Source organism: Salmo trutta, unplaced genomic scaffold (assembly GCF_901001165.1).
Source record: "Salmo trutta unplaced genomic scaffold, fSalTru1.1, whole genome shotgun sequence".
In the NCBI taxonomy this organism is placed as follows: Eukaryota; Metazoa; Chordata; class Actinopteri; order Salmoniformes; family Salmonidae; genus Salmo; species Salmo trutta.
In genome coordinates, this window is record NW_021822518.1 from 6,047 (window position 1) to 24,567 (window position 18,521).

Here is an 18,521-nt window from a genome sequence, read left to right on the forward strand (position 1 = left end):
TCACTTATTAACCATAATTTATTCATTCACATTACTTTACTTTAATAAAATATTTGAGTTGTGTATATTACATTAGTTTTATTTGATGACTTTATTATTTAATTCCAAGTCATCTCATCTCTATGGAGCTTCTGCCTATGCTGTCTGACAAAATCCCTATTTTGTAGTTCTTCAAAGTAAATAAGGGATACTATGACCGCTGAATACAAACTGTCACTTAGATAGTGTATTTTTAGGTAGAGATACCTCACGAAGCAACAGCTGCTCCCTTTATCACCTCACATTCCCCCATTATTCTCTCTTCCATAGCAGGCGTAAAACACAGACTGGACAAGTAGATGTGTCACGCCCTGATCTGCTTCACCTGTTCCTGCGATTGTCTCCACCCCCTCCAGGTGTCTCTTATTTTCCCTGGTGTATTTATCCCTGTGTTTCCTGTCTCTCTGTGCCAGTTTGTCTTTCTCTCCTTTTGCTGTTCTCTTTTTGATAATCTTCCCGGTTTTGACCCCTGCCTGACTCTGGACTACTTTCCCGCCTGCCTGATCATCCTGCCTGCCCTGACCTTGATTCTGCCTGCCCTTCGGTACCTTTTGGACTCTGAACTGGTTTTGACCCTTTTTCCTGTCCACGACCATTCTCTTGCCTTACCCTATTGGATTAATAAATATTGTAAGACTCCAACCATGTGCCTCCTGTGTCTGCATCTGGATCTCGCCATGATAAGATGCGCAATGGATTATGGTTACTGTAGTTAATTACCACATTTTATGTGCTAAACTGTATAATATTGGCCTGTTGGAAACTACAACTCCCTACTACATCACACAGTTCAGGCTGGATCTGATTTATCTCTAGAGAAACTAGGGGATTTTTTATTTATTTATTTAACAAGGCAAGTCAGTTAAGAACATGTTCTTATTTACAATGACGGCCTACCCCGCCAAGCCATAACCCGGACAACGCTGGGCCAATTGTGCGCCGCACTGTGGGACTCCCAATCACGGCCGGTTGTGATACAGCCTGGAATCGAACCAGGGTCTGTAGTGACACCTCAAGCACTGAGATGCAGTGCCTTAGACCACTACGCCACTCGGTTTGTGCATGCCGTCACCTACTGTGTGGTTAACACATACAGTGTCACCAGCAAAACACCCCCACAACATCACACCTCCATGCTTCACAGTGGGAACCACACATGCAGAGATCATCTGTTCACCTACTCTGCATCTCACAAAGACTCTACTCTGCGTCTCTCAAATTTGGACTCATCAGACCAAAGGAAAGATTTCCACCGGTCTAATGTCAATTGCCCAAGCAAATCTCTTCTTCTTATTGGTGTCCTTTAGTAGTGGTTCCTTTACAACAATTCAACCACAAAGGCCTGTTTCATGCAGTCTCCTATGAACAGTTGCTGTTGAGATGTGTCTGTTACTTGAACTCTGAAGCATTTATTTGGGCTGACATTTCTGAGGCTGGTAACTAATGAACTTATCCTTTGCAGCAGAGGTAACTCTGGGTCTTCCTTTCCTGTGGTGGTCCTCATGAGAGCCAGTTTCATCATAGTTCTTGATGGTTTTTGCGACTGCAATTTAAAAAACTTTCAAAGTTCTTGAAATGTTCCGTATTGACTGACCTTCATGTCTTAAAGTAATGATGGACTGTCGTTTCTCTTTGCTTATTTGAGCTGTTCTTGCCATAATATGGACTTGGTCTTTTACCAAATAAGGCTATCTTCTGTATACCACCCCTACCGTGTCACAACACAACTGATTGGCTCAAACACATTAAGGAACGAAATTCCATAACTTAACAAGGTACACCTGTTAATTGAAATCCATTCCAGGTGACTACCTCATGAAGCTGGTTGCGAGAATGCCAAGTGTATGCAAAGCTGTCATCAAGGCAAAAGGTGGATACTTTGAAAAATCTAAAATGTATTGTGATTTGTGGTTACTACATGATTCCATATGTGTTATTTCATAGTTTTAATGTCTTCACTATTATTCTACAATGTAGAAAATAGAAAAAAATATTTTTAAAAACCTTCCAACTAACAATACACTCATTAAAAACCCACTACCGAAATTCCCCTACTTTGGCCATATCTGCTCCTGCACCATGTCAATGACCTAAGAGAACAACTCAATAACAACTCAAGTAACTGTATTTTATTTAGAGACATTGAGAGGAAAATAAGTAAAGAGAAAAATACAAAATATTTATTTAATTCAGAAAAAAGGGCAGGTGAAAAGACTTCCATATGTAAATTAATGATTAATAATGCTCCCAATGAAAATCCAAAAGAAATCTCTCAGCATGTTGCCCAGTTTTATCAAAATCTGTATACATCAGCCCAGCCAACTTCCAATATGGATCTTTTCTTAGACAATGTAGCAAACATTGCTAAGAAGATAGATAATGATTTCAGGGATTTTTGTGATGATGCGTTATCTGAAATTGAGATAAAAGACTGTATTAAAAGCCTTAAGGACAATAGGTCCCCTGGAAATGATGGTTTATAAGCAAGTTTTATAAAGCATTCAATGATAAATTGATTCCTTTCATTCTTGCTATGTTTCAAGAATCAATAGAAAAAGGGGAGTTTCCGGCTTCCTTAAAGCAAGGTGTAATTACTTTGATTCCCAAACCTAATAAGGATACTCTTTATACAGACAACTGGCGACCCATTAGCCTGTTGAATAATGATGGGAAATGATTTGCCCTTGGATTTGCTAAGAGGTTGAAACGAGGCTTGCATCATATAATTGATGAACAATCTGGTTTTATGCATGCTCGACACATTAGTAATAACATCAGGTTGATCTTAGATATGATTGACTATAATGACCTCATCCTTGATGATAGTTTTCTTATGTTTGCTGATTTTTTTAAAGCTTTTGACACTGTAGAACATGAGTTTATGTTCAAAGCAATATGTTTTTTGGGGTTTGGTGACTACTTTTTGAAAGCAGTCCAAACTTTATATAGTGGTTGTACTAGCTCTGTAAAATTAGCTCGTGGGACATCCCAAAGATCTGATATTGGCCGTGGCATTAGGCAGGGCTGCCCAATTAGTCCATTTGTATTTTTATTGGTTATTCAAATTATGGCCTTTCATATCAATAAAGGGAATTTATGGTGTTTCAGCACTTGGCAAGGAATTTAAACTATGTCAACTGGCTGATGATACCACCATATTTTTAAGAGACAGGAATGAGGTTTCTAAAGCAGTTTCCTGTATTGAAGACTTTTCCTTAGTTTCAGGTTTGAAAATTATTATCAATAAGTCAGTCTTATTTCCACTCAAGGATTTTGTTTTACAGGAAGTATATGGTATCCCAATACAAGATAAGTTTACTTACCTTGAAATTGTTATATCCAAGGATGAAAAACAAAGGAGTGAATTGAACCTTAACCCCATTATTGAGAAAACAAATAAGAAATTGAACCTCTGGTTGATGAGAGATATTTCGTTATACGGCCGGGTTTTATTTTCCAAAGCTGAAGGGTTATCCATATCGGTTTATGTCTCGTTATCACTTGACTTACCCCCTAAAATTGTAAAGGACTTAGATAAGATTCTTTATTATTTTATTTGGAGTAACAAGCCTCACTATCTACGATAAGATATTCTCACTAATACCAAAGAACAAGGAGGTCTTGAGGTTTTAGATTTCAATACTCTAAATAATACTTTTAAAATCAATTGGATTCTGAAGTATGTTAAGAACCAGAACAGTATTTGGAATGTCTTCCCTAAGTATTTATTTGACTCTGTTGGTGGTTTAGAATTTTGCTTCGATGTAATTTTGATATTGATAAAATCCCAGTAAAGTTGGCCATATTCCATAAGCAGACAATTTTAGCTTGGATGTTAGCGTATAAACACAATTTTTACCCACAGATACTTTTTATGGAACGAAGATATACGATTTAAAAATAAGTATTTTTCATAACTGGTTTGAGAATACAATAATTTTGGTTGGTCAGTTACTGAATAAGGATGGATATCTTCTCTCATATGGGGAATTTCTTGCTAAGATAAAATTCCAATTACCCCGAAAGAATATGCAATTGTTTTTGATTCGATTCCGGGGGGGGGGGGGGGGGGTTGTCTCTTTTAAATTCCTCTGTGGTTGATGTAACAGATTTACATGAAAATATATTCATTGGCAATATTAACAAAGATAAATGTAGTAATAAACAGATTAGGAATATTGTTTGTGATACTACAATTCCCTCAGCAAGATTCTTTTGGTCAGATATGTATGGTGATATACAATGGGGGAAAGCATGGAAAATTGCTAACAAATATTGTATCAGTAACAAAGTAAATGAAGTTTCATTTGAAATGTTACATAGAATTTGTCCTGTGAAACATGTTTTGGAAAGATTCAAGCTGTCACGACCGTCGTATGAATAATTAGACCAAGGTGCAGCGTGAGTAGAGTTCCACATTTTAATAATAGTGAAAATTCCAAAAACAACAAAGATATAACGATCGTGAAACACGTAGCGCACATAGGCACTCACACAAAACAATATCCCACATCGCAGGTGGGAAAAAGGACACACTAAGTATGATCCCCAATGAGAGGTAACGATTATCAGCTGCCTCCAATTGGGAACCATATACACAAACCAACATAGAAATATAATACCTAGAAACCCCCCTAGTCACGCCCTGACCTAAAACACCATAGAGAACCCCGGGGGCTCTCTATGGTCAGGGTGTGACACAAGCTGAATATTGAATATAACTGTGATTTCTGTGGAATGGAGAAGGAGACCATTTTGCATTTGTTTTTTACCTGTATTTATAGCAGAATGTTTTGGATTGACAAACAGAATTTTGTTACAAAATAAATAGGACCGGTTGTACTATTTAATGGTTTTTATATAATGATTTATTTCAGAATTTCTGACATAGATAAAGATGTAGCATATTTAATTCAACTGCTAATAATACTAGGTAAATTTCATATTCACAAATGCAAATGGTCTAATTCAAAACCTAACTTTTTTCACTTTATAAATGAGTTTAAACAATATGGCACCACTAACTAAAATGAAAAACAAAAAGGCAATTAAAACTTGTAGTCTTAAGGAATATGATTTGTTTGTTTAGGATTCCTGGCAATGTAAATAGTTTGTTAGTACGCTTGTTTGCATGTGACTATTCCTCTTTTGTTTGATGATATTTGTTAATAAAGAAAAGTAAAAAAGAGTGCCCTGTATAAGTTGAAATCATATTGAACAACTACCAGAGAGAACCTTCTCTACATAGGAATTGCATACCATATTTTTTTCCATACATCAAAATAATACTTTATTGTCAATCAGCAATTACTTACTTAGATAAGGCCTCAACAAGGCCCCAGTTCATGGTTGAAAATAACTTATGTCAGTGCCAATGAGTTACACTGAGTGTATAAAATATTAAGAACACCTGCTCTTTCCATGACATATGCTGACCAGGTGAATCCAGGTTAACACTATAATCCCTTATGGATGTCACTAGTTAAATCCATTTAAATAAGGATAGATAAAGAGGAGAAAGGTTTAAAAAAATATTGTAAGGCTTGAGACAATTGAGACATGGATTGTCATCCAAAGGGTCAATGGGCAAGACAAAATACTTACATGCCTTTCAACGGGGCATGGTTGTAGGTGCCAGGGGTACCAGTTTGTGTCAAGAACTGCAACGTTACTGGGTTTTTTACGCTCAACATTTTCCCGTGTGTATCAAGAATGGTCCACCACTCAAAAGACAAATTGACACAACTGTGGGAAGCATTGGAGTCAACATGGGCCAACATCCCTGTGAATGTGTTGTACACTCAGTACATTAATAGTATTGGTACCGTGTTCTTGCCGTAACCTATAAAGCTGGAGCAGCTCCAAACAGCCAGTGTCCCTGCACAGAGGGAGGGGATTCTCTCAGTAGCCAGCATCAATGCACAGAGGGGGGAGATCCTCCGATCATCAGGCCTCATCCCTGCACAGAGGGAGGGAATCCTCCGAACAGCCAGTGTCCCTGCGCAGAGGGAGGGAATCATCCGAACAGCCAGTGTCCCTGCACAGAGGGAGGAGATCCTCCAAACAGCCAGTGTCCCTGCACAGAGGGAGGGGATTCTCTCAGTAGCCAGCATCAATGCACAGAGGGAGGGGATTCTCTCAGTAGCCAGCATCAATGCACAGAGGGAGGAGATCCTCCGATCATCAGGCCTCATCCCTGCACAGAGGGAGGGGATCCTCCAAACAGCCAGTGTCCCTGCGCAGAGGGAGGGATTCGTACCAATGGCCAGCCTCCCAGCGCACAGCCAAGGGATTGTCCCAAAGGCTAGTGTCCCTGCTGAGAGGGAGGAGGTCCTCCGAGCATCAGGCCTCATCCCTGCACATAAGGAGGGGATCCTCCGAGCATCAGGCCTCATCCCTGTACAGAGGAAGGGGATTCTTCCAGCAGCTTCTATCACTGCGCGGAAGAAGAAGATCCTCAGAGCATCACACGTCACCCATGCACAAAGGGAGTTGATCCTCCTGATGGCCAGTGTCACTGCGCAGAGGAAGGGAATCTTCCCAAAGGCCAGCGTCCCTGCACACAGGGAGTGGATCGTCCCAAAGGCTAGTGTCCCTGCAGAGAGGGAGGAGATCTTCCTCACAACCAGTGTCCCTGTGAAGAATGGAAACAATCATCCACAACCACCTCCCATCATCCCCATGGTGGCACCACTGTGGAAATGGGATGGTGGAGCGTGTACTCCACCTGTGGATTTCTATTCCAAGAGAAGAGGTCACTTAACCTTACCTAATTAGTAAAGAAATTACCATTGTGATAGCGTGAGAATAAGTTGTGATAGATTAAATGTATGGCTCATGTGAGAATATAGCTGTAATACTTTCATGCATTTTCTCCATACAACAGGTTTAGCTCCATTTTACTTTTACATTTTAGTCATTTAGCAGATGCTCTTATCCAGAGCGACTTACAGTAGTGAGTGTATACATTTTCATATTCCGGTGAATCTCTCCAGGATTTCGCATGGATTTTTTGGATATTAGCTGATAAATATGCTAGATTTTGCAGCGACAATTATGACATTTTGCATAGCAATATGCAATTGTTTTGTCCAATTTGTTGCAAAAATGCGCTGACAAGGAAAAAACTGTGTTGATGTCTGGCTTGATTGAACCATATTATGCAGTAAATGTGCGGTGATTGGTTGAAATTGCGAGCCCTCTTTTTGTACTGTGGTAATGGGTCAGTTCTATGCAATAATATTGTGATGACGTGACTATTTTATTCAGAAATAGTTTGGTGATTGGTGAAATTTGTAAGCCCTCACATAATATGCAGGGAATTGTTGATTTTGCAACCAAAACAATGCGATCGCAGAGTCCTGGAGTAACCTCCCAGTAATCCCTGTGACTGCGTGTAGGTTAAGATTGGGTTGTAACAGAGTATCAGAGCGAGACGTTTCTACCTGGAAGCTAGTAATTGTTCTGTGTGGTGACATGAGCAGAGAGGCCTGACTTCTCCCACTTATTACAGATGTCCGACTTAGATATGTCGAGCATCCTGCTATGATGTCCATCACCAAGCCGGAACATTCCGATGCCAACCCTCAGTGCCAGACTGGCAGCCGGCCGGTGGCTGAGCCCGAGACCCCTGCTGTTCACAATAACAGTGGAGGCTGGCTCAGCTGGGTCTTTGGGATTGGAAGAGTTAATAAGAAGGAGGTTCATCTACCTGAGGACAAAGACAGATCTGTAAGGAACTGGTTATTAACACTTTATTCTATGTAGAGACAATTGAGTGGATTAAAAAAAAGACAATTTGTGGCTTGCTTCACATTGCTAATATCTTCTTCCTCAGATTGTCTGGGATCCAACTCTGCACAGATGGGTTAACAAAACTGAGCCCAAGGCTGAGGTATACACTTAAATCGCATCCAAGATGGCGTAGCAGTTCAGATGTCCTGTCGTGTCTCGTATATATATATTTACATATTTTTTTCTTCACTTATCTTTTTACATTTTTTTATTCAAATACTCAACCTCAAAGCACTCTCCTGCAACCCGCCTCACCAATTTTAAAAAAACAAACAAAAAAAAAGCATTATTTACCTCATCTGAATTCCACAACAGAAGCTAGCCAGAGGTTAGCCATTTTCACTGGCTAACATTGAAGTTCAGCTAGCCACGGTTAGCCGTCCTCAGCTGTCCATTAGCTCGAAAAGCTATCGCCAGTTTTTGTACAGCGCGACTCAGACCAGAGCATATCGGACCTATTCTCTCTCCTTTCCCCGATTTCTACCGCAGGCTCTGGACATTTACACCTGGATCTTGCAGCTAACTAGCTGCTACCTGAGTGACTATTGGCAACGTCGGTCATGGAATTAACACACATTATTGCGGAGCTGGCCAGCTAGCCAGCTGAGGAGTTCCGTCAGCCACTCGTGGGCTGTTCCTGAGCTAGCCAGCTGAAGTGTCTCCTGGGCTACAACTCACCTATCCTGACCCGTTTTACTGCCGATGCGGAGCCCCATCGGGTCTTCACGACTGGACCACCGACGTTATCTGCCCGAGGGAGTTATCCAACTGGCCCCTCCGTCTCGACGTAACCTGATCGCCCATCTGCGGCCGGCTAATCGTTAGCTGTCTTTTCGGCTGCGATCTGAATAGGTCTATCGGACACTTTTCTTGGGCCACTATAACTAACTATTTTGCCAACTTGGACATGTCCCCCCTTCCACACGGAACCCCACTAACCCACAGACGGAAACACACGAGGTGGCTAAAAACAGACCTCCCTCCCATCTTCCACCAGCTTGCTACCTATGGCCCGGCTAGCTGTCTGAATTTCACTGGACCCTCTGATCACTCGGCTAAGCATGCCTCTCCTTAATGTCAATATGCCTTGTCCATTGCTGTTCTGGTTAGTGTTTATTGGCTTATTTCACTGTAGAGCCTCTAGCCCTGCTCATTATACCTTATCCAACCCCTCAGTTCCTCCACCCACACATGCTATGACATCTTCTGGTTTCAATGATGTTTCTAGAGACAATATCTCTCTCATAATCACTAAATGCCTAGGTTTACCTCCTCTGTACTCACATCCCACCATACCTTTGTCTGTACATTATACCTTGAAGCTATTTTATCGCCCCCAGAAACCTGCTCCTTTTTCTCTCTATTCTGGACGTCACAGACGACCAATTCTTATAGCTTTTAGCCGTACCCTCATACTTATTCTTCTCTGCTCCTCTGGGGATGTAGAGGTGAATCCAGGCCCTGCAGTGCCTGGCTCCACTCCTACTCCCCAGGCGCTCTCTTTTGATGACTTCTGTAACCGTAATAGCCTTGGTTTCATGCATGTTAACATTAGAAGCCTCCCTAAGTTTGTTTTATTCACTGCTTTAGCACACTCTGCCAACCCGGATGTCCTAGCTGTGTCTGAATCTTGGCTTAGGAAGTCCACCAAAAACTGTGAAATCATCATCCCTAACTACAACGTTTTCAGACAAGATAGAACGACCAAAGGGGGCGGTGTTGCAATCTACTGCAGAGATAGCCTGCAGAGTTCTGTCCTGCTATCCAGGTCTGTACCCAAACAATTTGAACTTCTACTTCTAAAAATCCATCTCTCCAAAAACAAGTCTCTCACCGTTGACGCCTGCTATAGACCCCCCTCGGCCCCTAGCTGTGCTCTGGACACCATATGTGAACTGATTGCCCCCCATCTATCTTCAGAGCTCGCGCTACTAGGCGACCTAAACTGGGACATGCTTAACACCCCAGCCATTCTACAATCCAATCTTGATGCCCTCAATCTCACACAAATTATTAATGAACCCACCAGGTATAACCCCAAAGCCGCAAACTCTGGCACCCTCATAGATATCATCCTAACCAATGTGCCCTCTAATTACACCTCTGCTGTTTTCAACCAAGATCTCAGCGATCACTGCCTCATTGCCTGCACCCGTAATGGGTCAGCGGTCAAACGACCTCCACTCATCACTGTCAAACGCTCCCTGAAACATTTCAACGAGCAAGCCTTTCTAATCGACCTGGCCCTGGTATCCTGGAAGGATATTGACCTCATCCCGTCAGTAGAGGATGCCTGGTTATATTTTAAAAATGCCTTCCTCTCCATCTTAAATAAGCATGCCCCTTTCAAGAAATGTAGAACCAGGAACAGATATAGCCCTTGGTTCTCCCCAGACCTGACTGCCCTTAACCAACACAAAAATATCCTGTGGCGTTCTGCATTAGCATCGAACTGCCCCCGCGATATGCAACTTTTTAGGGAAGTTAGAAACCAATACACACAGGCAGTTAGAAACGCCAAGGCTAGCTTTTTCAAACAAAAATTTGCTTCGTGCAACTCCAACTCTAAAAAGTTCTGGGACATTGTAAAGTCCATGGAGAATAAGAACACCTCCTCCCAACTGCCCACTGCACTGAGGATAGGAAACTCTGTCACCACCGATAAGCCCACTATAATTGAGAATTTCAATAAGCATTTTTCTACGGCTGGCCATGCTTTCCACCTAACTACCCCTACTGCATTCAACAGCACTGCACCCCCCACAGCTACTCGCCCAAACCTCCCCCATTTCTCCTTCTCCCAAATCCATTTAGCTGATGTTCTGAAAGAGCTGCAAAATCTGGACCCCTACAAATCAGCTGGGCTTGACAATCTGGACCCTTTCTTTATAAAATTATCTGCCGAAATTATTGCAACCCCTATTACTAGCCTGTTCAACCTCTCTTTCGTGTCGTCTGAGATTCCCATAGATTGGAAATCAGCTGCTGTCATCCCCCTCTTCAAAGGAGGTGACACTCTTGACCCAAATTGCTACAGACCTATATCCATCCTACCCTGCCTTTCTAAGGTCTTCGAAAGCCAAGTCAACAAACAGATTACCGACTATTTCGAATCCCACCGCACCCTCTCCGCTATGCAATCTGGTTTCAGAGCTGGTCATGGGTGCACCTCAGCCACGCTCAAGGTCCTAAACGACATCGTAACCGCCATCGATAAGAAACAATACTGTGCTGCCGTATTCATTGACCTGGCGAAAGCTTTTGACTCTGTTAATCACCACATCCTCATCGGCAGACTTAGTAGCCTTGGTTTCTCAAACGATTGCGTCGCCTGGTTCACCAACTACTTCTCTGACAGAGTTCAGTGTGTCAAATCGGAGGGCCTACTGTCTGGACCTCTGGCAGTCTCTATGGGGGTACCACAGGGTTCAATTCTTGGGCCAACTCTTTTCTCTGTATACATAAATGATGTCGCTCTTGCTGCTGGTGAATCTCTTATCCACCTCTACGCAGACGACACCATTCTGTATACTTCTGGCCCTTCTTTGGACACTGTGTTAACAACCCTCCAGACGAGCTTCAATGCCATTCAACTCTCCTTCCGTGGCCTCCAACTGCTCCTAAACACAAGTAAAACTAAATGCATGCTCTTCAACCGATCGCTGCCTGCACCTGCCCGCCCATCCAGCATAACTTCTCTGGACGGTTCTAACTTAGAATTTGTGGACAACTACAAATACCTAGGTGTCTGGTTAGACTGTAAACTCTCCTTCCAGACTCACATCAATCATCTCCAATCCAAAGTGAAATCTAGAATTGGCTTCCTATTTCGCAACAAAGCATCCTTCACTCATGCTGCCAAACATACCCTCGTAAAACTGACCATCCTACCAATCCTCGACTTCGGCGATGTCATTTACAACATAGCCTCCAATACCCTACTCAACAAGCTGGATGCAGTCTATCACAGTGCCATCCGTTTTGTCACCAAAGCCCCATATACAACCCACCACTGCGATCTGTATGCTCTCGTTGGCTGGCCTTCACTTCATAATCGTCGCCAAACACATTGGCTCCAGGTCATCTACAAGACCCTGCTAGGTAAAGTCCCCCCTTATCTCCGCTCACTGGTCACCATAGCAGCACCCACCTGTAGCACGCGCTCCAGCAGGTATATCTCTCTGGTCACCCCTAAAGCCAACTCCTCCTTTGGTCGTCTCTCCTTCCAGTTCTCTGCTGCCAACGACTGGAACGAAATACAAAAATCTCTGAAATTGGAAACACTTATCTCCCTCACTAGCTTTAAGCACCAGCTGTCAGAGCAGCTCACAGATCACTGCACCTGTACATAGCCCATCTATAATTTAGCCCAAACTACTACCTCTTCCCCTACTGTATTTATTTATTTAATTTATTTTGCTCCTTTGCACCATATTATTTATATTTGAACTTTGAACTTTCTTCAAACTACAAATCTACCATTCCAGTGTTTTTCTTGCTATACTTTATTTACTTTGCCACCATGGCATTGTTTTGCTTTTACCTCCCTTATCTCACATCATTTGCTCACATTGTATATAGTCTTATTTTTTTTCTACTGTATTATTGACTGTATGTTGTTTACTCCATGTGTAACTCTGTGTTGTTGTATGTTGTCGAACTGCTTTGCTTTATCTTGGCCAGGTCGCAATTGTAAATGAGAACTTGTTCTCAACTTGCCTACCTGGTTAAATAAAGGTGAAATAAATAAATAAATAAATAAAAAAATTCAAAGAAATTAAAAACAGTGAACAACCATTGTATTTCAACTGTGATAATATTACTAACAATTTGGAAAATGTGTTGATGTGTTTTACAGAACAAGTGTGTACCACCACCTCCACCGATGGGGACATATGGATATCAGGGGAACACTGGCAGTGTCCCCAAAGGAGTGAATCCTTACTCTATGAAAGCAGGTGAATATTGCTTTAGAATACATGTGGTTTAACCAAGACTGTGTCAGCCAATCATAGATGTCCCTGGTGGTCCCCTGCTAACATCTTTCCCACTACCAGCAGGTCTATGGGGCAGCAGATACCCTACAATGCATGACAATGATGGGACCAACTCAAAGCCTCCAAGCCATGGTCCTGGACTGCTTCCTAGACAGCTTTTGACCTCATGGCACCAATGGTTGTGCCACCTGACACTCTAGCCTACTGAGGTAAGACTCTGGAAAATCCTTCCAAATTGTATCCATTCATCATTAACTGAGATTTTACTGTAACATAGCAAATGGCTGAAGTAGCAAGGATGTTAACTATTTTTTATTTTTGTCCAACAGGCCATTTGCCCAGAGTGGATTTGCCATACATAGATTTTTTTCAGCATTAAAAATCTTCAGCATTAAAAATTTATTAAAACATGATCTTTTAATTAAATCTCTCCTTTGTGTCCTCATGTTCACATTAATTTGATGTGTTCTATCATCATTTACAATGCTTATTGCTTCTGCATTGCTTTACGTTACAGACAAGTATACTGCTCAAAAAAATAAAGGAAACACTAAAATAACACATCCTAGATCTGAATGAATGATATAATCTTATTAAATACTTTTTTCTTTACATAGTTGAATGTGCTGACAACAAAATCACACAAAAATAATCAATGGAAATCCAATTTATCAACCCATGGAGGTCTGGATTTGGAGTCACACTCAAAATTAAAGTGGAAAACCACACTACAGGCTGATCCAACTTTAATGTAATGTCCTTAAAACAAGTCAAAATGAGGCTCAGTAGTGTGTGTGGCCTCCACGTGCCTGTATGACCTCCCCACAACGCCTGGGCATGCTCCTGATGAGGTGGCGGATGGTCTCCTGAGGGATCTCCTCCCAGACCTGGACTAAAGCATCCGCCAACTCCTGGACAGTCTGTGGTGCAACGTGGCGTTGGTGGATGGAGTGAGACATGATGTCCCAGATGTGCTCAATTGGATTCAGGTCTGGGGAACGGGCGGGCCAGTTCATAGCATCAATGCCTTCCTCTTGCAGGAACTGCTGACACACTCCAGCCACATGAGGTCTAGCATTGTCTTCCATTAGGAGGAACCCAGGGCCAACCGCACAAGCATATGGTCTCACAAGGGGTCTGAGGATCTCATCTCGGTACCTAATGGCAGTCAGGCTACCTCTGGCGAGCACATGGAGGGCTGTGCGGCCCCCCAAAGAAATGCCACCCCACACCATGACTGACCCACCGCCAAACTGGTCATGCTGGAGGATGTTGCAGGCAGCAGAACGTTCTCCACGGCGTCTCCAGACTCTGTCACGTCTGTCACATGTGCTCAGTGTGAACCTGCTTTCATCTGTGAAGAGCACAGGGCGCCAGTGGCGAATTTGTCAATCTTGGTGTTCTCTGGCAAATGCCAAACGTCCTGCACGGTGTTGGGCTGTAAGCACAACCCCCACCTGTGGACGTCGGGCCCTCGAACCACCCTCATGGAGTCTGTTTCTGACCGTTTGAGCAGACACATGCACATTTGTGGCCTGCTGGAGGTCATTTTGCAGGGCTCTGGCAGTGCTCCTCCTGCTCCTCTATGCACAAAGGCGGAGGTAGCGGTCCTGCTGCTGGGTTGTTGCCCTCCTACGGCCTCCTCCACGTCTCCTGATGTACTGGCCTGTCTCCTGGTAGCGCCTCCATGCTCTGGACACTACGCTGACAGACACAGCAACCTTCTTGCCACAGCTCGCATTGATGTGCCATCCTGGATGAGCTGCACTACCTGAGCCACTTGTGTGGGTTGTAGACTCCGTCTCATGCTACCACTAGAGTGAAAGCACCGCCAGCATTCAAAAGTGACCAAAACATCAGCCAGGAAGCATAGGAACTGAGAAGTGGTCTGTGGTCTCCACCTGCAGAACCACTCCTTTATTGGGGGTGTCTTGCTTATTGCCTATAATGTCCACCTGTTGTCTATTCCATTTGCACAACAGCATGTGAAATGTATTTTCAATCAGTGTTGCTTCCTAAGTGGACAGTTTGATTTCACAGAAGTGTGATTGACTTGGAGTTACATTGTGTTGTTTAAGTGTTCCCTTTATTTTTTTGAGCAGTATATTTATTTTGTGAGGGCTCTGCCTCTTCACATTCCTTTCCTCTATCCCGGTTATCTTCACTCTATACTTCGTTCACTCGTGTGAGTGTGATCTTACGGGAAATCCTGGCCTTTTGCATGCGTTTGCTTTCATTGCCCTGGGCAATTTGCATTTTCTCAAGCAACAGTTCATCACTAGTGTTAATATTCTGGAGATGCACTCTCATCTCTGCCCTGACATTATCATTTGTTAATCCTGTAACAATGGCCTGCAGGCATTGACTCTTGACTAACTGTGCCATATTTCAGTCCTGCTTGGGCACGAGCTGAGGCTGATAACACTTTCTGTCTCAGGTTAAAGACTCGGACTAGGATGTCCAAGGCAGTGTTGCTTTAGTCAACTTGTGATACAGTTCAGTAGCATTCCTCTCTGCATAATGTGTCCTCAAGATATGTGTCCCCCAGATAACTCCTCATCTTAAGCCCTGGGCTCACAGCTCTGATTACTGCTTCTATGATTTCTAATTCATGGTATCCTTTTCTCCGTCCATTTTCAATATGATGTTCTAGGCTGCTGAAGCTGAGCTTATCTTTTTGATTTTGATCTCCGATCTGTCCATGAATTTTAAAGTCTTTCTAACTGGACATACTCACGCCATTCTCTCTCTGTGGTGGGTGCCTTTCTGGAGCTGAGACCACTTCTCTGCTGGGCTGAGGAGCCCCTCCCTCTTCTTTTCGTTCTGCCGCAGCTCCCGTCTCTCCGCTGGGTTCGCTGTCGCCGACTGGCTGGGACTTGTAGGCAGACTTTCACAGTATCCTCAGAGTCCGACATTCCTTTGATTTCGCCTTTCAGTTGAAGCAGCCAAGACATTCCCTCATCCTCTGATTCCATTAAATCCTCCTTCTCACAGTAATCTTCCATCAATTTGCGTCGCAAAGCGCGATGGCTCTTTCCTTTTACTTCAGTCATCTACACCTCCTATTCCACAACGTACACACAAGTGCCGTAAATTGTCCTCAGTTAAAGTCAATAAACTCTGTTCGATTTCATCCAACAACATTTCCCTCTCTCGACTTATATTGTCCTGCTCACGTGGCAACAACGACAATGCAGGCAATGGCAAGATAGCTACACTCCGTTAGGTGGTTAGCCTGCTAACGTTAGCTAGCTAGCTGCTCTCCCAATGTCTCTCACTCGTTGTCCGTTCCAGGAATATGGGCTGGTGCTCATATGAAAATAAATCTCAGCGGTGCCTCCAAATTTGTTACCCTTCCAATGAGCTTATCATATAAACTACAACGCGAAAAGTACGGTTTACTTCACTTTTACTCATGTCAGCACAGGTGACAGCCGTTTACAGCTTTTCTTTAGTTTTTCATTCTTACTCTTTCCAATTCACTTAAACTATATTTCTTTATTTCCCATGGTGTCACGACTCCTGCCGAAGTCGGTTCCTCTTGTTCGGGCGGCGTTCGGTGGTCGACGTCACCGGTCTTCAAGCCATCACCGCTCCACCTTTCATTTCCCATTTGTTTTGTCTTGTTTTTCCACACACCTGGTTTACATCCCCTCATTACTCTACGTGTATATTATCCTGAGGTCCCCTCGTGTCTGTGTGTGGTATTGTTAGTTCGTTTTGTGTGTGACGCTACAGGCTAGTTTTGCGCCGGGTATTATGTTAACCCGTGGTTTCTGTATTTTGCACTATTTTGTGTACTTGTGCGCTCGCTTTTTCCTTGGGCCGGAGTGTTGTTACGCAGTTGCGTCCGGCTGTTTTCCTCTGCCTAATAAAGCGTGCCTGTTCACTCATCTCTGCTCTCCTGCACCTGACTTCCTTCGACCAGTTGCGCACACTCTGACAGAATACCACACCCTGCCTTATGGAGTCAGCAGGAGCAGGTACCCCTGTTGTAGGGGTCGAGGAGCGCGTCCGAGAGCACACGGCGATGCTCCACCATCTCGGCGCCGTTATGGACCGCGTCGTTCAGACGATGGACCGCTGGGAGAGACAGGGAGTCCCTCCAGCGCCTCCACCAGCACAACAGGGGTCGCCACTACTACTCGCCCCTCCTGTACCTGGTCCCAGTGGGATTCGTCTCGCTCTTCCCGGGGAGTATGATGGGACGGCGGCATGCTGCCAGGGTTTCCTGCTGCAGCTGGACCTGTACCGGCTCCTTCGGGGCGTGAGAGGGTGTCCGCCCTCGTCTCGTGCCTCTCGGGGGAAAGCCCTGGAGTGGGCTAACGCCATGTGGCTAGAAGGAGATGCAGCGCTGGACCACTTCGAGGAGTTCACCCGCCGCTTCCGAGCAGTCTTCGACCACCCGCCCGAGGGTAGAGCGGCGGGTGAACGTCTCTTCCACTTGAGGCAGGGGACGAGGAGCGCCCAGGAGTTCGCCCTGGACTTTCGGACCCTGGCCCCAATACATGTGGGGGAAGAGGTGGCTGTCGAATATATGATTCTGATATGTACAGGTAATCTCATTGTGTGTGTGTGTGGGGTAGGGTGTCCACATTTGTGTGCGTACTCTGAGGTGTGTTTGAATATGAATGAGCAGCAGTGTTGTGATGTGTCCTATCCCGTCCTTGCAGAGTGATCTTCCTTGGCCTCAGCACATGTCTCAGTGGCTCCTCCGTAGGAGGGAGGGGGACACCACCACGGGACAGACCCCACACTCAATCGCTAGAGATCGAACTTCAGACTCCCTCCACAAACCACTGAACCCCTCACACACGGAAAGAGATTAACATGCACAGCCTTAGAGGGAGCCGGAACAGGATAACTCCCTCCAAACTCACAAAGACACAGAGGAGGAGGAACTATCCAACACCCAGGGAGAGAGAACAAGTGACCTCAGTCGAACACAGCCAGAAAGAGGAGGTGGAAGAGGCATTAGATAGAGGAGGAGGCCATTCCTCCTGTTCATGTGAGCAAGAAAGAGCAGAAGGCTTCTGATCAGCCAAATGGCAGGCAGAGGGAGAGGTCATAGTGATTCACACCCACAGAGAGAAAGACAACCCACACAACCTCTTGGTTGAGATGAACCACACAGAGGTAGAGGCAGAGGGCCTTCAGGGCTAGCCAGACAGCCTGCCTGCTCTGATCCTCAAGTCAATTGTATTTAAATTCATGTTCATTAAAGATTTGTATTCAAGAATTGAAAAGTCCCATTTACTTAATGATACTTTTTCGCTGTCTTCAACCCTCAAGAACCAGGGTGAGTCTGGGTCTCCCTTTTCCTGGGCAAACACAACTTGCATATCGTCATAGACTAGGCCGAAACGTTAATCTTTTAACCTTGCTTGAATAAAGCAATGCATTTTTTTATAGTGAGCAAGAGTTGCGCTTTTTCCTTTTCTATGATCATTCAAGTTTTTGGTTGCACCTCAACTCAACGTTGGTTTCTGTTTATTTTATTTTTACAGGGACAGTGCACATTTATCAACGTTTCAGTTAAGCCAGTTAGCCAGCCGGCTAATTTTCAACCCCAGTCCCTGGGCAGGTTATTAAAAAACAATTACAATATAGACAATCATTGAGCAGTGAGCACACGCAGAGCAACATAGGACAAGCAAGACGTAGCATACAGACAGAGCAACATAGAACAAA

General features: G+C 43.9%; 1 protein-coding gene across 1 annotated transcript; it reads left to right on the top strand.

Moving 5' to 3' along the window:
• Positions 1-5,889: 5,889 nt before the first annotated feature.
• LOC115182457 (uncharacterized protein KIAA0754-like) lies at positions 5,890-13,391 on the top strand (the record flags this gene model as incomplete). Its single annotated transcript, XM_029744055.1, has 6 exons — positions 5,890-6,793; positions 7,553-7,770; positions 7,877-7,933; positions 12,692-12,791; positions 12,891-13,039; positions 13,160-13,391. Coding segments are annotated over 5 exons (1,419 nt in total), but the record flags the coding sequence as incomplete, so codon positions are not given.
• Between the last annotated feature and the right edge of the window lie 5,130 nt (positions 13,392-18,521).